The sequence below is a fragment of the Podarcis gaigeae genome (genome assembly GCF_964106915.1).
Source record: "Podarcis gaigeae genome assembly, chromosome: 9".
Classification (NCBI taxonomy): Eukaryota; Metazoa; Chordata; class Lepidosauria; order Squamata; family Lacertidae; genus Podarcis; species Podarcis gaigeae.
In genome coordinates this window covers 25,751,103-25,773,688 of record NC_139685.1, presented here as the reverse complement: position 1 = coordinate 25,773,688, position 22,586 = coordinate 25,751,103, and the positions used below count along the sequence as shown (strand labels likewise).

The 22,586-nt window shown below is 40.3% G+C and overlaps 2 protein-coding genes across 6 annotated transcripts in view; both read left to right on the top strand.

The window, feature by feature from the left end:
* The window catches only part of CEP135 (centrosomal protein 135), a 32,980-nt gene extending 16,658 nt beyond the window's left edge, over window positions 1-16,322 (top strand). The window contains exons 14-27 of one of the 3 annotated variants that reach the window (XM_083755418.1): window positions 722-787; window positions 1,512-1,663; window positions 2,293-2,408; window positions 4,162-4,316; window positions 5,395-5,450; window positions 6,256-6,424; window positions 7,217-7,327; window positions 9,158-9,343; window positions 9,689-9,898; window positions 11,032-11,234; window positions 12,222-12,326; window positions 14,429-14,566; window positions 15,576-15,642; window positions 16,165-16,322. In XM_083755418.1, coding sequence (XP_083611544.1) covers window positions 722-787; window positions 1,512-1,663; window positions 2,293-2,408; window positions 4,162-4,316; window positions 5,395-5,450; window positions 6,256-6,424; window positions 7,217-7,327; window positions 9,158-9,343; window positions 9,689-9,898; window positions 11,032-11,234; window positions 12,222-12,326; window positions 14,429-14,566; window positions 15,576-15,624 — 1,716 coding nt within the window. In that variant the 3' untranslated portion in view covers window positions 15,625-15,642; window positions 16,165-16,322. Of the gene's footprint in view, window positions 1-721; window positions 788-1,511; window positions 1,664-2,292; window positions 2,409-4,161; window positions 4,317-5,394; window positions 5,451-6,255; window positions 6,425-7,216; window positions 7,328-9,157; window positions 9,344-9,688; window positions 9,899-11,031; window positions 11,235-12,221; window positions 12,327-14,428; window positions 14,567-14,961 lie in introns of all 3 variants that reach the window. The other 2 variants (XM_083755419.1, XM_083755420.1) reach the window with 2 other exon arrangements.
* A 2,475-nt stretch (window positions 16,323-18,797) lies between these two features.
* The window catches only part of CRACD (capping protein inhibiting regulator of actin dynamics), a 112,574-nt gene continuing 108,785 nt past the window's right edge, over window positions 18,798-22,586 (top strand). For 2 of the 3 annotated variants that reach the window (XR_014568049.1, XM_083755323.1), the window contains exon 1: window positions 18,798-19,084. The gene's annotated coding sequence lies outside the window, so the exon portion shown is untranslated. Of the gene's footprint in view, window positions 19,085-20,130; window positions 20,151-22,586 lie in introns of those variants that run through there. The other variant, XM_083755324.1, reaches the window with a different exon arrangement.

The window sequence follows — 22,586 nt, the reverse complement described above, 5'->3', positions numbered from 1 at the left end:
GCTTCTATTGTTGTTAATATTAACATTGTGTGAGTATCCCTGTGAGCTGCTATGGAACCAGCAGTAGAGGAGAGGCTTCAACAACTGACACCCAGACTCTGCTCCCAAGGAATTCTTTATCAGTCGAACCTGCAGGAAACAAATGGAGGCAGGGTGGAGCCAATCAAAAGCAGCAGCAGCTTGAAAGGGATGTCCTGCCCCCCGCCCCTTTTTGGAGAAAAGAGCCCCCTTGTCTTCAATGACACACAGAATGATGCATAGAGTGGAGCAGAGATTAGAGATGCCTAGATGCAGTTTGAGGCTGCTTGGGAAACATCCAGCAGAGGAGGAGCTTTAGAGGAGGTTGAAGGTGGGGACATTCAGTCCTGGCAGCTGCTCTATAGGGGCAGGACTTGCTGGGAAGTGTTGCTGAGTTATATACCATTTCTTTGAAAAAGGAGTTAACTTCTCTGATAAACTCTGCTTCTTGCTTGCTGGCATGATTTTTGACTCCAGCCCTGACATAAACCCATGTGCCCTGCCTTCTGTCTCTGTTCTTCCTGCCTCACCTTTCCACATAGCACATATATTAGCCACGTTCAGTGTTCTAAAGGCATAGAGAGTAGGTGCAGTTTTCTTTATGTCTCCTAATTCCCATGCTCCCTAGACGATCAGATGCTCAAAGGTTAATCAGACAATTAAACAATGCCTTCTGATGAGTTGTTTTTCTTTGTTTCATAAGGTCCATCAGGATGAAAAATCAAAGTTAGAACAAGAAATATCAGACTTGGAAAACACTGTTCACAGAGTAAGTGATTTAAATACTTGCTGGCATCAGAATTTATTAATGCGTAGTGATGGAATGTCATTGTTTGTGTGTTGACTATTCAAATTATGATTGAGACTATGGCTTTTGCCCGTTTACTTCTCACGATCATTTGCAAGACCAGGTTTGCAATAGACACCATGTGAACTTTTAGCAGTTCCTTTTCATATTCCTGATGGCAGCTCCATTATTGTGAGCTTTACTGCCGTTACATTGCGCCTTAACATCTAAAAGATTCTGGTGGAGTTCACTAATGAGGGGATGCTTATCAAATTTGCAGATGTCACCAAACTGGGAGGGGTAGTTCATACCTCAGAAGATTGAATCAGGATTCAAGATTACCTTAACAGATTGGAGAACTGGGCCAAAACTAAAAAATGGAACAGACTACCTTAGAGGGTGATGGACTCTCTTTCATTAGAGGTTTTTAATCAGAGGTTGGATGGCCACATTGTCAGGGATCTTTTAGCTGTGATTTCTGTGCTGAAGGGGGTTGGACTAGATTACCCTTGCAGTCCCTTCCAACACTATGATTCTAAGGAGCTTAAGATTACAGCCGTAGTTTTGCAGTTTTTATTGAATTTGAGTGGACTGGTCTTTATTGGGATTTTGCTTAGCTTTTTAAATACTTAATTTTTTTTCTCAAGAAAAATGCTGCTCTTAGCAGATTCAGAAAATAATATTTGTGTTTTGGTTTCTGCTGCAGTTGGAGACTGAACATCTTGATCAAGTAACTACTATTTCATTGTTAAAAAACAAAATAGTCTGCTTAGAAGATGAATCAAATATTAAATCTCATCAGCTGTCTCAGTTGTCTGAAGATGCTTCACAATTTAAAACAGAAATAAACTCCCTTCAGTAAGTTCAGCCATATATTTAGTATCTTATTGGTGCCTTGCTCAAATCTATTAATTTATGTCATTTTACAGGAAATATTTTCATCAGTTGTCAGGCCCTAAATAGAGATGCAGGCTTCATAATTGCCTGAAAGTCATATTGGAAGCTGTGTTCCTTAATTCAAAATAATATGTGGACATTCCAGTTGCTCAGTAACGATGGAAAGGAACACTGAATATGCTTGAATTTAGTATTACTTAACACATCCTAGGGTTCAGTCCAGTTATTTCATTAAGCAAGAGGTTTGGGCTGTGCTTTGGTTCGAATTAAGCCCCAAATTGTGTCAGTGCCCTAATTTCAGGAGATAAAAGATTGGATTCCTTAAAAGTATAATGTTCAGTGTCTCTGCACTTCTAGCTGCTATATCCCGATGCAAGGTTTTAGTTTTCTGAGGCTATTTTTTAAAAGCTTTAAAAGGTACAGTTACTAATTGCTGGTTTTGTAAGCTCATTGGAAAATGTCATTCCCTTTGCTGCATAATTCTGCGCTTTTCAGTGTTTTCAGGTTGTGCTTAACATATTCTAACTTATTTACATTTAAAAACCTGCACCTGTTTTTACCCCCCTCCAAAATGGATATCAATTCTGCAGACTACTAAATGAACAGATACAAAAGTCTTTAGATGAAGTGCAGCATCAGTTGGCTCTTAAAGATGATGAACTTCATTTGGCTCAAGAAGAAATTTTATTGCTTGAAGAAAAAACAGGTGAATGCTGTTTTATTTCTTAGAGTGAAAAATTTACGGCTTAACCACTTAATCTGAAAAGTCAAGAGATTGGGACTAGTTTAACTCTTAGCACAGAACGTTGGCGGCATCTGCCTTTCCTCTTCTCAAGCAGTCAACAACTGTCAAATGTAGGATTGAATTTGGTCCCCCATTATTGCTTCCAACTTTTCTAGTGTTGAATTAGAGCAGAAGCAGCAAACCTATTTGAACCATTGGGCCAAGTCTTTATCTCCCCACATTCCACAGGCTAACTTTGACAGGTGGATGTGAATGCCAGCCTGTCAGTCATCTGACATCAGGTGACTTCTTTGCCAATGCCTTCCCCACAGAGAACATATGGAAGAAGAAGTACTCAGCTAATGAGCAGAGATTCAATCCTGCTCTCTGCAGGGGTCTGAATGAGATTTACCCCTATGGGGAATTGGCAGGTGCTGCAGCCAATGCAGAATTGAACCCTGCCTATTAGCTGCTGTCACCCAGTGATGTCATCTTATTGACAGGTGGGCATGGTTTGGGGAAAATGGTCTCATAGGCCCAATTGCACACCCTGGTATGCCAACATTGGCCCATGAACTGGAGATTCCTCACCCTAAATTTAGAAGTAGGGAAAGAAACATGGGCGTGAAAGAAGGGGTCCTCTTGTGCTTTTCCCATCCTTCTCAGCCATTCCTCATTTGGCAGTGAAGAAACAGAGGGAGGAGAATGTGAGAAGGAGCTGAGAAAGATCTTGAGAGGGGATCTTGAAAGGACTGCAAGCAAGAACATTTCCCTGTTATTTCTTGTTCATGCAAATACCTCCCATGCTGTTTTTCATAACTCAGAGGGTGGTGGAAGACATTGTGGAAAAGCCCACTTATTCCATATACCCTCTGGCAGGGTTCTAGTTTTTCAAAGCCATCAAAGAGCAAGGGACTAGCTTTAAAAGACCTTTGTTGGCAGGCGTTTGTAGTGGGGTGAATTTGCCCAGCATTCTTCCTTCACTTCCATCGACAATAACTTAGCAGTAAAGATTTGCCAATCATTAAAGTCTAGAACAAGGTGCCACAAACAGAGTAAAAAGGTACCTCATACATAAATGTAAGTTTTGTGATATTTGCCAAGTTGTGGATTTCCACTTGCACAGCCAGACTCTGCCTTACACACACCCACACACCAGTGTAGCCCTTTGGGTGTCCCAAAATACTATGTCAGGTGATGCCTAACTATCCAGCACAGATATTGTTGGGTGAGGGGGGTCAGAGATAAGGCGGCAGGCAGAAGGAAAAGTGCCATTACATGAGTGAATGTCTGCTCACACAACATTAGCTGTCATCTTTAAGCTCTACATCAATAGATCCCTAAACTTTTTGCCTCGTGGACTGCTTGAAAATTGCTAAGAGTCTTTGCTAACTGCTAGATTATATTTCTGCCTTTCGTATCAATTGTAATGTGCTGTTCTAGATTCCGTATAATTTTTTCACTGCATTTTATTGCTGCTTTTATTTCTCATAAATTAAATGTTATTGTTTTCCATAGATTCCTATTGTAGTACAAGAAAATACAAAATAAGATATAAAAGAAGCAATTAAAATACAATTGAAATAAATGTGACTTTTCGTTGCAATGAACATACTGTTTCCCATCTTCAACCACAAATCCACAGACATGCTGAAGCCCCCCTGAATGTAGTCTGCAGACCACATTTTGGGAGCCCCTGCTCTTCATAATTCAAACAGTATTTATTTATTTTCAGGTAAATTCAGTAATAAGCACCATGCACAGGATGAGACCATCAGTGTGCTCAGAAGTACAATTAATGTCTTGGCTAAGGAAAAAGACAGCCTCCAGGAAAGTATAGATGAAAAGACAGAAAGAGTTGCTTATCTAGATGACAATTTAGCCAATAAGGTATGTACACGGGGCATGAAATAAATACATCAGGGGGACACATGGGCTGGAGTTGGGAGGAGGGGGCTATTGTACTAGCAGATTTCTGCTTACCTGACTTTTGATCCAGGTCAGGACTTGTAAGTCTTGAATGGTGCATACTGATAAAAGACAACAAAAGAATTATGAACTCAAGAAAATTAGTAACTGTCAACAGCTTCCTTAAAAAATAATTAAAAAATCAAACTGTACATCAAAGATTAAAGAATGAGTAGGGGGGGAAATTGTTTATAGTCTTAAGTTTCAGCGGAGTCACCAAAAACAGCAGCCCTATAAGGGCTTCTGAAGAGATCACAATCTAATGAATACAAAGAAGCTTGAATTAATAGATGAGTATTTAGTAATAAAAATTATAAAATGAAACTGCTGCCAAGATTCTTTCAGCTTTACCTTCTCCACGTATTTCTTTCGTCCCTTCTCCCCCAGCGTTCTGACTGCTGGCATGAAGCAGTTGCTGCTTTCATTTTAGGCAAGAGAGAGTAGGGGAAAGGAAAAGCACTTTGAAGTAAATGTGAAAAGGGGAGGGGTTGTGCAACAGGTTTTCCACCTGTACTCTCCAGTTTCTCTGTGTCTTACTGTCAGAATCATGTGTTGTCAGCATTGTGAAAAGAAATTGTGAACTTAGGATGGTTACAAGAGGTCACATATTTTCCTGGGAAGGTATGTGGTATACCAGTAACCTTACACTTCAGTCCCTTCAGGCCATAAGTAGTGATAGCCAAAAGAAAAATGGAGTACAAAGAAAAATGGCATACAAAGGAGAATAAATAAATAAATAAATAAATAAATATGCAAATGCAAATGAATATTGAATATCATTGACATTAGTAAGCTGAAGGTACCCAGCAATTTAGCTTCAGCCACCCTTAAATATTAAACTACAAGAGACTGCTAGTGAATCACTGATAACAGTACTGTTTTATACTGTATATTTGTTACATCTGTATTTCACTTGTTGATCATACCTATTAGTATGGCTGATGTGAATTATGGGATAAGATAAAACCAATAATCTTTGCCATCATGTTTCTTTCTATAGGAAAAAACTATCCTCAATTTGCGACAAACTCTTACTCAGTTAGAGTCGTCCTTAGAGTAAGTAATAGTAATGAAAATTATTACTTTTTACTCTGAAATCTCATCTTATAGCAATCAAAGTATTTTAATAAGCTAATATACTTATAATTGAACCTTTGCACGTGAAGAAGATGGTTCCTCTGAAGGCGGCTAAAATATGGCCATTTGGGGGAGGGGGGGATACCTAAGGCAATTACAATTATCCTAATTCGGCACTTACAGATGTACTTTAAGGTGGAATTCTGTGCACCTTACATAAGAATCGGTGGAGGGCTGTTTTTTTGCTCAGGAGCATGGCAAAATATTTCCAAGGAGGAAAATGTAATGTTCCCTGATCTTTTCCACAGCCAACCAATGATAATAATTGATGGTGCCTTGCCAATACTCAAATGCTACAAAGGAATTCAGTATAGCAACTGAGTATTTGCAGGGTAGGTAGAAGAACAGCAAACTAATATTATGCAAAGCAAACTGCAGTTTGAACATCTGGGCCAGGTCTTGGCTTACGATATAGTTAAAACAAACTATAACTTGGTGGTACTTCTGAATTATTATTATTATGCGGCCCATGTTACCAATCATAGTGCTGTGCCACAATTTCAGACATAAAGCTTGGCAATCAAGTTGCTAATAAAGAAATGTGAGAAGCCCATGTAGACTGCAAAGATGGAATTGTACAATAATGTTATCATTTCTATCTAATGCAAAGTTAAAAACACTTGAGATGATTCATCTTAGTTACTGGAATGTAGTTGTTACGTAGATTTATATAATGCAAAAAGATAAATTCTGTTTAAGGTTTTCCAAATCCCCCATTTGCTAGCCAATTAAAGGATGCCTTAAGCGGTAAAGACCGAGAACTAGCCAGTGTCCGTCGCCAGATCGAGGCAGCACATTCGGAGCTTGGTGAAGTCAGCAGAGTGAAAGAAATGGCCTTGAAAGAGAACAGAAGATTACAGGATGATCTATCCACAATGGCCAGAGAAAACCAGGTACAATAGTTCATAATGATACATGTCACAATTGCTTTAAATAATGTTTGGGTACCTGAAATTACGTTTGATGTGATTTGTAGCTCTTGGGTAATTTTAATTGGTGCGTTTGTTAAGAGTGGTAGCCTTACATTCATATTTTTTTACTTTAGGGGGTGCTGATTTAAACGTGACACTAGATATGTATAAAACATTTATGGATTATGTGGAACCAACCAACATCATATTTAAACTAGATCACTGGTGCATACACCTGAAGGATTAACATGATGTAGAAATCTGTATACTAATGCTATGTATGTAGGAACTGCTAAACCCTGCTTAAATGTGATGCTGTCCACTAGGAATGCCATCTGTCCGGATTATCTACCCTGGAACTGTGTTTCTTTACATGTTTTCTTTGGATTACATTTAGCTGTAAAAAGTGTGAGATTTTAAAATAGCCATCAAGTGATTGTTCAAACAACATTAAGTTAGAATCTAGCCATTATTGGGCAAGTTCTCCCTTTAGAGTAGTTAATTTTTGTCTGGGCTTTTTTCATTTCAGACTGCAGATGAGGGACTTGCATGATAGAATGTTCCTTTATTTAAAAACAAAACATAGAAAACTAGTGTTTCCCTGATCTCTTAATTTCTATGTATAGGGAATTTCTTTTCTATGCAGAAGTACATAGACAAACCCCCACCTGAAGCCTGAAGTCTGATACAGCTCAGGCACAGGGTTACCAAATGAGAGCTAGCCTTATTTTATTTGCATGTAATATTATTTGTAATGGTTTATCATCTAAACAGGCAATTTCATCTGAACTGGAAGCAGCATTACGTGATAAAGAAGAAATGAAAATTAGAGTTCATAATTACATAACAGAAGTCTCCAGGTTTGAAAGTTTAATGGCCTCAAAGGTGAGGAAGTGCATTTGGAAGTTCCCATGAATATTTTATTAATCAGGTGTATCATGTTTTAAAAGTTAAGATCAGGCATGGCCTAGCATCAACCCACAAGCGGAGTGCGGCAGAGGTGGAGACGGCTGGAAACCATTAAAACTAAACATGAAATAAACATTCAGCTTATACCTTCCAAAAGTGACAATTTGGCTTCAGGTACAGATTTCAGTATTAATACTGTTTGATATAGCCTAACAGTTGTACTGCCAGCACAATGCCTGCATTCAAACATAATGCTAAACCAGGGGTCTCTAACCCTTTTGGGCCCATCGGCACACTTGCAAATCAGAACAACTGTTGTGGACACCATACATACATACATACATACATACATACATACATACCAACCAAGCGCTCACTGCAATCTCTTTTATTGGCTACAACAGAAGTTGCAGCCCTGGGTCAGGCTTTTGCATTTAGAAGCTGCATCTCAAGACCTGACTGGGCAGGCAATACAGCAGCATATTAGATTTTGTAGCCAGGGACTTCCTGCTTTCTTTCAGCAGCTGACATTCACACTACAGTCGAACCTCTACTTACCACACCTCTTATGGTCATTCCAAGCCACGACCATGGCAAACCCGGAAGTAACTGGCGGATTTGCTGTTCGTGCATGCGCAACGATCGCAGTAAAACACATGCGCAGAAGCAGGCAATCGCCGCCTGCACACAACGGCACCTCTCCCAGCAACCCGTTTCGACCTCTGGACGGACCTCCGGAATGGATTATGGTCGCAAATAGAGGTTCCACTGTACTGAGTATTGGAGCCCTAGCTTTCAAGCCCCGTGCAAAGGGCTGGAGTCATGCCCACTCTCAGGTTGTTAAATTAAAGCCAGTAACAGACTTTGCATGTATTCAGTGTGATTGCAATTAACATAGTCCATGAAAAGCCTATCGTGTAATGTAGCACAGCATTGTTTTTAAAATTCTGCTTGTATTTAAAATGATTTAAAAATCAAAATCTTATTCAGAATATCTCAAACTTACATATTCCAACTGCATGCAATTTCTTACTTGTAGCAAATTATTGTTGTTGTTGTTGTTGTTAATACCCTGCCCATCTGGCTATGTTTCCCTTGCCACTCTGGGTGGCTCCCAACAGAATATTAATAATAATTTAAAAAGCGATAAAACATCCATCCTTTAAAACTTCCTTAAACAGCAAAGACAAAGGATATAAGCCAGAGACCTCTGAGCAACGTGAGTTCTTCTGAAAGGGAATCTTTCTGTATCTCACATTCCAAATCAGCAGATAGCTTTTTATGTTCAGTTAGACTGAGAAAGAGTTTGGGGTTTCTGTGTGTTCTTCCTTAAAGATCTATTAACACCAAACTTCCAAAATCCTTTTAAAACTTATACACATGCTGGAGCTACAGGTATTATGTGTGCATACATTTGGATCATAGCAGAAGACCATTCCCTCCCCCCTTAGTCCTTGAAAATTTATACAGCAGACAGAGCATAAAATATGACACCCTTCTTATGTGTAATCATCAGAATTTGTATCAACTTGTAAAATCAACATCCGCTTTAAATGCTTTGAGGTTCTAACTCAAGGGCTCAGCCTCACTGTGTAAACAAAGATGAGGATGTAAAAAAATATGATTTATTTAAGAGGAAGGAGAGAAGTGGGAGTTGGGGTGCAAGTAAAATATGGAGAAGAGCGCAAGTTCAGGGTCAAACTCTTCTACCATATGTAGTGAAGCAGTGTGATGATTTCTTGTGGGTAGAAAGCATTTGATACAATGATTCATTGCTCAATGGTATATATTTCTGCTTTGAACTAGGAAAGGGAAAACAAGGAGCTGTTGGAAAAGTTCCAGATGCTCTATAGCCAAGCTGAAAGCTGGGAAGTAAAGGCCCATCAAGCTGAGGGGCAAAGCAGCTCTGTACGACTGGAACTCCTTTCTGTTGATACTGAGAGAAGACATCTTAGAGAGAGAGCGGAACTACTGGAAAAAGAAATTCAGGAGGTAATTACTGACACTAGCTGAACTTTATTACCTAGTCCCTTTTCCTAGTGTGCTTTCTTAATCATACACCTTTGCATTAATTGGAGATTTCTGCAGAGGACGTGTTAATTAATAATTCGTTTCAGCTCATGGGAACACTAATTTCAGAGCTATTTCTGTTCTCGATGCATGTTAGGGCTTATAAATGATTATAAGTGTATTTTGGAGGGGGGAACAAGTTGGTGGGGGTTGTTTTCTTTATATTAACTCAGTAATCAAGAGAGCTTGAATTTTGGTTAGCGTGCGGTGAGACGGACTGTCGCATGCCTGCATGTAATAATAGAGTTGCATTTGACTTTCACATAGCATATCATTGCCCACCAAGCTTATGAATCACAGATCTCTTCAATGGCGAAAAGTATGGCCAAACTAGAGGAGAGTCTCAAACGTGAAAAAGAAGAAAAGTCTTCCATCTCTGTTGATGTGGTTTCTGTTAGAGAGCTGTGTGCCAAACTGGAGTCCAGCAAAGAAAGTCTCTCACGTCAGTTAACATCCAAATCTATGGAATTTGAGAGGGTAAGAGGAAGAACTTAGCTCTTAGCACAACACATATCTAAATAAGTTCAATACTTATTGCAGCTGGTCAAATGTGACACTAAAATGTAAACCCAAGGCTTTGAGTCCTAAGATTGTTCACTTAAGAAAGTGCAAGTAAGGAAAGATTCCCTTCCACTCCCCTGCAGCAAGCTGTGACCCCTCAAATGCCTCTTCAGAGGGTGGAGGAAGAGCTCTTGAGCAACGGGCATGGGAGGCTACTGTGGGGAGGAGGAAGTGAGAAACATTCCACGAACTTCCATGTGTTCACTTAGCTCAGATCCAAGACCAAATCTGAGCAATTACGCTTTCCCCTGCAGTGCCCTACATCATATCCCACATTTCACAGAGGCAAGGACACGAGTCTTCTTTTATGTGAACTTCCTCAAATTAAGAAATACAGTGGTACCTTGGGTTAAGTACTTAATTTGTTCCGGAGTTCCATTCTTAACCTGAAACTGTTCTTAACCTAAAGTACCACTTTAGCTAATGGGGCTTCCCGCTGCCGCCGCGCTGCTGGAGCACGATTTCTGTTCTCATCCTGAAGCAAAGTTCTTAACCCGAGGTACTATTTCTGGGTTAGCGGAGTCTGAAACCTGAAGTGTATGTAACCCAAGGTACCACTGTATTGGCTTGAATCTTAAGATAAGTTAAAAGTAAAAGATAGGCCAGTTGTAATGTTTAATCAGGGTAAATTCAATCCCGTTTCAAACCATGGCGATGCATACTGGTTTATACTTAACCATGGTTAAATATTCAGATACTGGCTGCATTAATGGTTAAGGTGTCTTCCCATTAAGCAAGATCTGAAGCAAAGAACATATCTTGACTACATATTTCAATTAAGGGTTTGGACAGCATGTTAAGCCAAACAGCTTAGCCCAAAGAGGAACAAAGCAGGTGTAATAGGGAGCCAACACTTTTGTTTGGTCTTGGTAAGCTATAATTTGATTTAATGTGACATGCAAACAAGGCCATTGCTACCTAAACCTGTTGAAGGAACATAAAGTTAAGCATCTGCATAGAATTTGCCTATATGAAAGGATGCCAATGAATAAGACCTTTAATATTTAACCTGAAATTCTTAATTAGAATGAATTGTTTTTATGTTCTAGGTGATATCAGAATGTGAAGATGCAAGAGCAGAAACAGAACTGTTAAAAAAACAATTGTCCAGTGAGCGGCTTACAATACAGAACTTGGAAACACTCTTGTCTACCAGCAGAGACAAAGATTTTCAGAATCATTTGATAACACATGAGAAAGATTCAGAAATACAGCTACTTAAGGACAAGTTAACACTCTCGGAGAGTAAATTGTATGTTTGTAAAGTGCAGAACAACTATTCTTACAACATTTTAAAGCTACGGTTTATAACTTCATGCAAAGATAGCTGGCCTCATGAGAAACCTAGCTGTATATATAAAAAAACATTTTCACCTGATAAAATCCTAAATTTCTAACACCATTCTGCACAAACTATATAACTTAGTTGTGGAAACTCTAAATCTTAATTATTTTTGTCTCAGCCCTCGGTCCTCCTAGACTTGCGCCCAAAGATAATGGCATTTACTTGGAATTAAGGGTAGCATCATATTTTCTTTTAACAGTGATTTTGTAGTACTGTCTCACTGCACGTCCATTCATAGGGTCAGATGTTGCCATGGTAAATTAAAGGAACTAGTGAAACTGCCTTAGAGACTGATTCATGCGAACAGGAGTGCTAAATTCCCTCTAGATCAGGGGTGTCCAACAGGTTGATTGCGGGGTGTCCCTGGAACCCCGATCCCCCCGAAAGCTCAACAACTTTGATGGGTAGATCACTGCCAGTTTTTTTGATAGTGGGAGTAGATCACAGTCTCTTGGAAGTTGGACACCCCTGCTCTAGATGTTTGGGGTACTCAGTGCAGTCCCATGTAGCCCTGGGTTTCTGATTCACATCCTGATTCCTCACGCTTGAAATCTCCAAAGATATGGAAGGAATTAGCAGCATGAGCAAATGTTGTGAGCTGGTCTTAAGTTTCATATTGAGATGACTCTGTCTCCAAGCATAATACTTTAAGTGGACTGACCTTGATAAGAATCTTCCCTAATAATAGTTACAAACTTGCAGTTAAGAAATATCTTCATTGTGTGTGTCTGCATTTGTGTGTACACATTTGTATGTCTGTGTATATGGGTTTTTTTGTTTTTGTTTCTTGCTCCTTGTTTATCTGCCTTGTTGCTGCTATTTTTAAAGTTCCTATAAGATGCCATCTGTAACTGCGCAATTGTTAAGAACTTTCTTTGTTTGCAATATTTTTAGAACGAGCGTTAATAGGGAAGTTTCAATAACTCGAAATAAACTTGCACAGCTGCAGGCTGATTATGATATTGTAAAAAGGCAGCTGACAACAGAACGATTTGAAAGGTAAGTGAATTTGTTTTATAAAAGTGCCCAGTGTCACAAATTCTATGTTTTTAAGAGAAGAAATATAAAAGTACTATGTATACTATTCTGCAGAAAATATTTAATATTACAGCTGACTAAAAATCTGATTACAGAATTATGAGTGGAATCCAATAAGTTCTCCGAATGCTGTTTTTTCCACCACAAGTTTACTTTTAAAAGAAAACTGAAAGCAGCCCTGTTTAGGGAAGTTTTTAACGTTTGATGCTGTATTGTTTTTAATATTTGGTTGGAAGCCGCCCAGAGTGGCTGGGGAAACCCAGCCAGATGGGCAGGGTATAAATAAATTATTATTATTGTTGTTGTTGTTGTTGTTGTTGTTGTTGTTATTTATCCACTAATGGAGGAAGTGGACAGGAAGCAGGAGAAATCTCTAGAGCAATTTTTTGGGAATGCTGGGAGCTGCAGGGGAAGGGAGAATTAATTGACACTTTCCACTGGATCCAAAGGCCTTGCACTTGCATCTCTGTCCTCTTACCTAGCACTGAGGCTCAAGAGACCACAATTCCCTTTGTAATTTTGCCCATTACAGTGGTGCCCCGCAAGACGAATGCCTCGCAAGACGAAAAACCCGCTAGACGAAAGGGTTTTCCGTTTTTTGAGGCGCTTCGCAAGACGAATTTCCCTATGGGCTTGCTGGACCTCTTCTGAACACCGGCGGGGGGCAAAAGTCTTTGCTCCCCCCTGCCTGCCTTCCCGGGAGAGCGGAAAAACGCAGCGCTTTCTCCGCTTTCCCGGACGGCTTTTGAAGGCAGGCGGCGGGGGGGAGCAAAGACTTTCGCCCCCCGCCGGCCTTCAGAAGAGGTCTTCTGAAGGCTGGCGGGGGGGCGAAAGTCTTTGCTCCCCCCCCCCCGCCTGCCTTCCCGGGGGCTTTAAAATCGCCCCGGGACAGCGGAGAAGTCCGCTGTCCGGGGCGATCTTAAAATGCTGGTGGGCGGCAGCGCTGCCGCCCACCAGCATTTTAAAAAAACCCGGGACAGCGGAGAAGTCCTCTGCTGTCCCGGGGTTTTTTAAAATGCTGGGGGTGGGAAGAAAAGCCCTTGTCCCCCCCCCAGCCTTCAGAAGAGGTCGGGGGACAGACTGTCCCTGGACCTGGACTGAAGGCGGTTTCCTTAGGAACGCATTGATTGACTTTCAATGCATTCCTATGGGAAACCGTGCTTCGCAAGACGAAAAACTCGCAAGACGAAAAAACTTGCGGAACGAATTAATTTTGTCTTGCGAGGCACCACTGTATTTTGAAAGCATTTAATTTGCCCCTTGTTTTATTAGCTATTTAGTCACATTTTACTGTTCCTTTTGGTGGTGGGAGTCCTTAAAACAATAGGAAAAATTGTGGCAAATTCTGCAGTGTCCTCTCAAAATTCACAAATGAAAGGTAATTAAAAAATAAGTTGGTGTGTTCCTGTAATATAGAAAATAAAACATGGGCTAATCTAGCCAAAGTTAAAACATTTTAACCCCATTGTTTAAACTTCTCTCATTGAAAAGAAAACAGTATTTTGTTTTGTCTGGATCATGCTCCATGTTTGTTTGGTTTTTTTCATTTACTTTGCTGTTTTCTGTAATGTGATTTTATTTTTGGCATGTTATCCTAAGTAAGATTTGCACATACATAAACCTTTCAGAACCAAACACAAAGCAAATAAATACATACCAAGATCCACCTCCTATGTGGAAGCAGTGGGAAAGTAATTATTGACAAAGAATTTTTTTTTTCCAGCTCCCATGTTTAGAATAGATGACTAAATAGGGGCAATAAACTCCCTTTTGATCACCACCTCTGAACATATTAATGAACAGGTTCCTTTTGGGATGGAAGATAAATAAATGTGAAGTTTGGAAAGTTATCCTTGGGTTCTGGGTGAACGAGGAAAGAGGGAATCTGAGCATATTCTGCTCCACGCCTTATGCTCTCTCACTGACAGTGCTTTTTCTTCTTTTTGTATAGAACTGTGGCTTATTATTATTACTATTATTAGCTCTCTGTATAGCTCTAACTTGCTTCCAATGTGGCAAAATGCATGGAGATACGCTCACAATTTCTTATTTTTACTTAACAGGGAGCGTGCCATTCAAGAGATGCGTCGACATGGTCTCTCTACCACTTCGCTACGTGCCTCATCCCCATTTAGTTCAACTTTTAAAACTTCACATTCTCCAGAAAGAACAGCTGCAGTGGTAACAGAACAAGCAGACAAGTATGCCATTGAATAGATTGGGTGTTTACTTTTTTGACATGCTATTAGTTTTCATAATATGAAACGTAAAATGAAATGTCAGAACAGGTCTGCAGTTAGCATTTTCCCAAGAGTAAGTTACAGATTGACAACAGTAAACCTTTGCTCTGTGGCCCCTCCGTATGAATGTAATGGGGGGGGGGGGAATTCTTGGATGCAAGGAGCTGCTTTGTCTTTTGGGTAGCTAGGGTAACTAAAATTATACCAGTGTATATTATTAATAGGTTTTATTATAGTGCAGTCTGACTTGAAGTACTGAGAAACAGATTCCACAGAAAATAATATTAAATTATCATGTCTTAAACGGACATTATAGTGCCAATGTAATATAATAACTGTAATCTTTTCCTTCTCAGAGGTGTGGGCTTCAAGGATTAATCAGTTACTTTAAAAGAAGAACAGTAATAGAAGTTTTAACATGTTTGGACTCGTTGTCAACACTGACATGAACTCTACCTCCTAAATATTGTTAAATCATTTAAAACCTTGAGAAAAATGAATGCTTTTAATGTGTGATCAACCCTTGGAACATTCTTTAATCACACAATATTTCTTAAATATATGGATGAGCTTTGTCTTTAGGTTACGACCAAATGTGTGAATGTAAATCTCATTTTCAAATGCAAGCTGTTTACTACAAAACCATGTGAAGGTGGCTGGTCATGAAGAGTCTTTTAGGCTAACATTTATTTGCTCTTTTGTTTACACCCCACTAATTTTATATAACCTGTAAGTCTTAAATAATGTTCAATTTAACCTAGCATTGTCTATAAACTTAACAAAATAGCAGATCAAGGATTCATATACTTCTTTATCACTCTTCAGAGCTGAGCCTGTATTTTGAAAATCACTTTAATTTCGCTCTTATTAAAAACAATTACAATTGCTTGCATTAAGTTATCATGTTAGTAATAATGCAATATATATGCTTATCTTGGATCTGTCAACACTCTTCTTTCTTTTTTTAAAGTTCAGTGATAAAGTTTGAGGAGTTGCCACAGCTGAGCTCCAGCTTTTAATGGCGTAAAATAAGGCAGGTTAGTTTAGAAAAACTATTAGGTAAGTGAAGTAAGAATCTTATTGCAAAAAGACTGATAAACTTGAAGTTATTGTCACAATAATGTCATATTATATTAGCAGGTTCTGGAATATGTTTCTTACAGTTAGCTTTATATGTGTTGACTGTGTATCATCTCTGTCCACTAACCTTTTCAGAGCATAGAAGCATACATTAAGCACAGAGCTACCTCTGCCCACAACTCGTTCATTTTTTCTACTTTTGTTTCGTTTTAAAGAAAGAAATCTTAATTATGGGACCTCCATAATATGCAAAGCTGATCTGTTTGTGTTTCAGTGTGAATAGAATTCTGGATCAAGGGTATATCTGAATTGTCTCTTTCCAGTATATTAATGTTGTTTAACACACTTCTGCTGTAACATATGTACTTAATGGTATAATACACAGTAATAATATACTGTCTAATGTGAAGGAACTTCAGTTTTCCAAGCATAATTGCAGACTGATTTAAAACTTTTCTTCAAAAGCACATATTTTCCAGTTTCCATTATAGAAACTGCTATGAAGAACAGAAAAGGAATATGACATACGACAAAAACGGAAGCCCCAAATCCTGAAGTTGGCTGTGTCTAGGTTGCTTTTAATAAAACTGTGAAAGCATATTGTTTTAATAAATAAAATATATATTAACTGGAATAATTGTCTCAGCAGAAATACTGTGTTAAATTTAAGGCTGACCATATATTGTTTTTAAGGTATTGACAGTTCATTAGTATGGTACGCTTTCATACCTTCACATCATTCACAGTGAAAGTGGTAACAGGGAACACACACACAAATTGTGGACATGTTCTTAATATGCCATGAAATGTGATCTTTTTGAACATTTCCTTTGACTTTTCAAATCAGCATCAGTACTTGATGAAAACTCAGCTGACAAGTGGCTTAGGTTCAAAACTACAGGGGGGAAAAAGAGAAGAAGAAATCCCTTGGGAATATATTGTAGTTTTTAATATATATGTGTGTGTGTTATAAAACTTAATAAATCATGAATCAGATATTTGACCAGTTCAAATGTAATAGGAAACCATGGTTTCCTGCAAGATGCATAAGCCTATTAAGCCTCAGGTTCATGTGTTCCCCTTTAACAGATGCACAGATGAGGTTGGAAGCATGTAACCCAACTTTGGATGTAACGGGTTTTAAAACTCTTTAATTAGTTCAAACAAACTAGACTCAGACTGGATCCTAGAGTTTAAAGAAACCTCATCATAACCATGAAAATGGAGAGAGGTGAGGGAAAACACCTGAGCCCCGGTGTTCGACATGGCTGCTGCACGTTTCCTGTTGCATTTGAAATGGGCCGTTGTGAATTTCACTGCTGAAAAACAGCTTTTTATTCCATATGCTGCCTTTTTTATGTGAAACACCACAGTCATGAAGGAGTGAAACGGTGGGTTCTGCCATTCTGCTTTTAAAAACTACTTTGAAGATACGATGTTATCTTACAAAATAAGGACAGGATAATAATAATGTCTGCTGTAAGCAATGCAAATAAAAGCATCTAAAATGTCTCTCTGGTTTTAAAGAAGTGTGGAGAGCTCAAGGTAGCCTCCTAATGGATGAACCATTTTGCTTATTTTTAGAAAAATATTAGACATGAATATCAAGCACTACATTGTGGATAAATTAAAAAAACAACCTTCCTGGCCCATGCAAAAACATCACTGTACTTTGAACAAAAACTTCCCTATTCTCTGTGTTAACTTTATGCACAATCCTATACAGGCATGTTTTGCACGTCACGGTAAGCCAAATTATGCCTTATCAAGAACAGAACTTTCCCCTGGTCTTTTTAAACTCCTGTGCAGTGCTAAAGCTTAGCCATGGTTTGGCTTAGGATGTCATCAGAGCATGGGCTCCTGGTTAAGCAGTCTCCTCTCCACACTAACCAAAAGTTGTAGCCAAGGTATGCAGTGTGTGATTAGCACACTGAGAGAGCTTAACCACAAGTCCAGCTTCAGGTGGCATGCTAAGGCAAATCTTGGCTTAGCTCACCACTGTTTGTTTACGGACTGGGCAGGAGCAAAGAAACTCTCTGTGTGGTCCCAGTATAAACCACAGTTTGGCTTAATGTGATAGGAACATGGAAGCTGCCTTATAGGTTCCTCTAGCTCACTGACTGGCAGTGGTCCTTCCCAGCCATACCTGGACATTGTACCTGGGACCTTCTGCATGCACATGGTGATGATGTGCAGAAAAGGCCATAGAAACTGCCTTCAGTGTGCACTTTCATACCTCGGTGTGGAAACTACACAACAAATGCACTGTGCATACTGTACTGTTGTGTCATTACAAAACCCCTACCTATGATGCTCCTCCAGTTTTTCTGTGGTGTGTACCAGTTCTGTGGCAGATGAACTGATCTGGAAGGTATTCTCTGTGGGTAGGAAGTCTGAATCAGGATAGGCAAAACTGAGAGGCATTGTTTTAACTTTGCAACTAAGCCTGTAGTTTGGCTGACTAGAAATACCTGTAGCTCAAAATCTATGATTAAGTCTAGTGATCAATACACCAGGTTTCTTTCACCATTTTTTTTTTGTATTTTTATTAAAGATTTTCTTGATTTACAGAAGTATGTGTAATGTCTTTTGTTTTTTTCATGTAACATTTTTACAAATCAGTTCCTCCATAGTGTACTTCTAAGATCAGTCATAAAATAGTTAAAATAAAGAGGCAATACCAGCCTAATGAGTCTGCAGCCAGTTCTATCTAGTTAACTCTCATCAGCTGCGGCCAGTGCATTCAAGGGTCAGGGATGATGGGAGCTGTAATCTAACAACACCTGGAGGTCCACAGGTGAGCCAGCTTTGTGTCATTCAGGTGTTTTAAGCCCACTTTGCCAACGAGACTTTAAACTCTCCATACAGACAATGGGACTAGAGAGCACACACCAGAGAAACCAGTCGACATGGGTACGGTATGTCCATTTAGCAATATGCAGGTAGCCTAGTGAGACTAAATGCCAGCTTATTTTATGGGATGTTTGAGGAAGCATCTGATCCATAAAAATTTAACAATGCCCCTTATTTCAGAAATCCCTACCTCCCTTCTTTTTTGGGGGGACGCCCTGAAACAAGCATTGTGGTTCCATGAGCTATTATTAGGCGAGGCTTAAGGGTGGGGCCGGAGAGAGAGAAGCCTGGTTTAGAAGGGGGGAAAGCGAGCGAGCGATCGCGCCTCGACCTCCGCGGAGCCTGCTCCCTCCCTGCTCAACTTGAGGCTGCCGGGTTGCAGGGAGAGAGCGAGCATGTGATCGCATTGGCTCGCCTTGCCATGGTGTGGCAGCAGCGCGGGCAGCAATGGAGGCGGCTTAAGGGACGAGGCTGGGCGGCTGCTGCTGCTGGCTGGCTAGACCGCAGATGGGAAAGCCCGACCCAATTTCTCGTCGCCAAATCCAGGTAGGGCATTCGCATCCCTCCCCCCTTTTGCCTTCTTTCTCATCTCTTGCGCGTATTTACGCATAAAAGCATTGTTCAGAAGCCGCCGAGGCGTGGGTTTGAATCCTGCCGTCTGGTTTGCGTTTCCCTGACCTTGTCGCTTTCAGGCGTTCGCACCTCTTGTTGCGTTAACGCCCGAAATACATTCTTGGTTTTTGCGGGGGGACTCCGCGCCTGTCTATTGTTAGACTACAGGCAGGCTGCTATTTCCTTGGGTAGTGTGTGGGTCTGTGTTTGCGTGGAAGGCTGGCTGTGCAGGCTGCCAGTCAACCTAGAGGATGTGTCTGCTTTCTGAAAACGGGGTATTTCTTGAGCATCAATGAAAGGCATCTGTGATGAACGTACACATTGGCAGCTCTCCTAAAAGGATTAAATAAAAGCAGAGCTATGCATGTTGGCAAGGCTTGCTTTGGCAGTACTTTCATACCCTATAGATTTCAGTGTGCTCTGACTTTTGAATTGCATCCCATTTTTATTTTTTAAATCCCTTGGGTTAGTGTTTTCTTTGATTCTTGCATTAATTTTCCCGGAGGCAAGACAGAAAGGGATGACTTTTGTTTGCTTGCTACATCTCCCACAAAGCTGCAGAGCTGCATTGCTTTGTCTAACCTTCTCTAAGGCCATTTATCATGGAACTCCCGTCACCATATTTTAATGAGCTGTGAAATCTGCTAGTTATTATGGTTGAAAGACGGAAGGTTTCGTTTCCTGCGAACCCACCACCCACCCAATAACTAGATCAAGTGCCCTAAAGGTTACACTATCCGGAATGAGACGTCTGTTTTACGTCAAGGCTTTTCATTCATAATAATAATATTTTTTTTGCAGAAAAAACCCTGACAGACCATAAGGGGACAATCCTAAACATGTTTACACCAGGAGCACATCCCACTGAGCTCAGGGAGTAAATTTACTCCCTGGTAAATTGGTTTTAGGATTGCCCTTACTCTCACTACTTCTTTTCTCTAGACAACTGGAAAGTCTGAATTGCACAAATGCTGCTGTTTCAAAGAAGCAGGTGATCAAGGTCGGAATCCTTTGCAAATTCATGCTTTTCTTAAGAACTGTGCAAGCGGTCTTCGGTATTTAAGAAATATTCCATTTTTTGCGCTCATCTGCCCAAGAGGGTTAAAGGAAAACTAGAAGCCACAACCGTACATGTTGAAATTTTAATATGGTTAACAATAGTGCGGCTGAAATTGAGATGCTGGGGGAGGGGAAGAGGTTAGTAGTAGAGAGAAGGGAAGCACGCCCAGAGTACAAGGAGTACTCTAAAGCCCATTTTTCATTTGTCTCCCTTCTCAAAAGAAGTAGCTGTGTGATGATATCAGTAATGTCTGTGTGTTTTAGGGGGTTGATACGAGAACAGAAGCAGAATCTTTATACAATAAATCCAATTTGCAGTAAATATTCAGGAACACAGTAGAGTGCAAATCTTAAAAAAACACACACACCTAAATGTCACAGGAAAGTTTATTAGAGCTATCAAAAATGTTCACTTAAATGTGACATTTTTGCTTGTCCTAATAAAAAGTATTGTTGCGCTGTAAGAATAGCATTCACATTGCTGCAAAAAAAGCGAAAAGGGCAGTATATTTCACTAGGTGTTACTCACCTATTTGGTGGTGGGGGAAATAAACAGACCGCAGAAAATCATTAAGAAATGAATACTTGTAGCTCAGGGAATGCAAGAGCAGACTCAAGATCCATTTAATCTGCCATCATACCACCTGTGGCGATGGTGGCCTCCTCCAGCATTTGCTTAGGAAGAACTGGTATTACTGGTGTTGAGCCATAATAGTAGACACCCATCTTGCCAAACCTCCCCTCCAGTATTACTGTGATGAGCCACTGCTGCACCACCAGGCCTCTGAGCAATGTTACTCAATTATGTAGTATTGTTTTAGAGGAATTGAGGTGAGCAGGGGGTTGGCACTCCTGGGTTGCCAGGTGATGGCTGCCATTTATTTTGCCCATAAGGTCCCTCCTATTGGTGTTGCATCATCTAGCTCTACAATATACCCTTTTCCGATATGGAATGGCTAGAAATGTACCCATTATTCCAAATGCAGGCTGACATATATTGATGGATCTGCATTAAATTACTGGCTATCTTGTGCATTACAATACTTGTAGTTTTCAATCCCTTTATGTTAATCTTTAGCATAAAATTTGTGTTTTTCGCAAACACCACACCCATACATTGGATTGGCTTTTTCACTGCAGGATCCACCATAACCCCAATATATTTTTCCTAGTTAGTCACTGCCAGGTTAGATACAGTCAATGCATGTGAGGTTAGGGATTTATCTGAATCACTTTACACTTCACAGTGCAAATCTTATACTTGGATACATGGAAGTCATTCTCACTGAGTTCAGTGAGACTTTCTCCCAAGTAAGTTGGCTTAAGGTTGCAGGCTGAACATACCTCGAACAACAGCAACAACAGCAGCAACAACATATTTATTACTTATACCTGGTCCATCTGACCGGGTCTCCCCAGCCACTCTGAGCAGCTCCCAGCAGAATATTAAAAACACGATATAAATAAACTTCCCTAAACAGGGCTGCCTTCAGACGTTTTCTAAAAGTCAGGTAGTTGTTTATTTCCTTGACATCTGATAGGAAGTCAGAGTGGACGCAATTACTGAGAAGGCCCTCTGCCTGGTTCCCTGTAACCTCACTTCTCGCAGCGAGGGAACTGCCAGAAGGCCCTTGGTGCTGGACCTCAGCGTCAAGGCTGAACGATGTGGATGGAGATGCTCCTTCAGGTATACTGGACCGAGGCTGTTTAGGGCTTTAAAGGTCAGCACCAACACTTTGAATTGTGCTTGAAAATGTACTGGGAGCAAATGTAGGTCTTTCCTGGACCAGTGTTATATGGTCTCGGCAGCTGCCCCCAATCACCAGTCTAGCTGCTGCATTCTGGATTAGTTGTAGTTTCCAGGTCACCTTCAAAGGTAGCCCCACATAGAGCGCATTGCAGTAGTCCAAGCGGGAGATAACTAGAGCATGCACCACTCTGGTGAGACAGTCTGCGGGCAGGTAGGGTCTCAGCCTGCGTACCAGAAGGAGCTGGTAGACAGCCACCCTGGACACAGAATTGACCTGCGCCTCCATGGACAGCTGTGAGAATCTCTTGTTCTGTTTAGATGTTGATTCACCAAGATGTAAGAAAATTTTTGGTGGCTGGAGGAGGAGAGTTCTTCACAGTTTGATTGCATTTTCTCCATCCGTGATGGTGAAGAGCTACCTCACTGTTCTCTTGGCTACCTCACACTTTGCTTGGCTACACCACTGCTCTCCCCTGACTTCCTAAAGCAGATCCTTCAGGGAATCACACCGTTGATTTCCCTTCACTGTGAGAACTGGCTATTTGCTCTAAACTTTCCGCTCCCTTTTCTTTACCCAGCAGTCAGAGCAGTCTTGATTCTGTACATTCAACTTGGCATTTTAAAAGG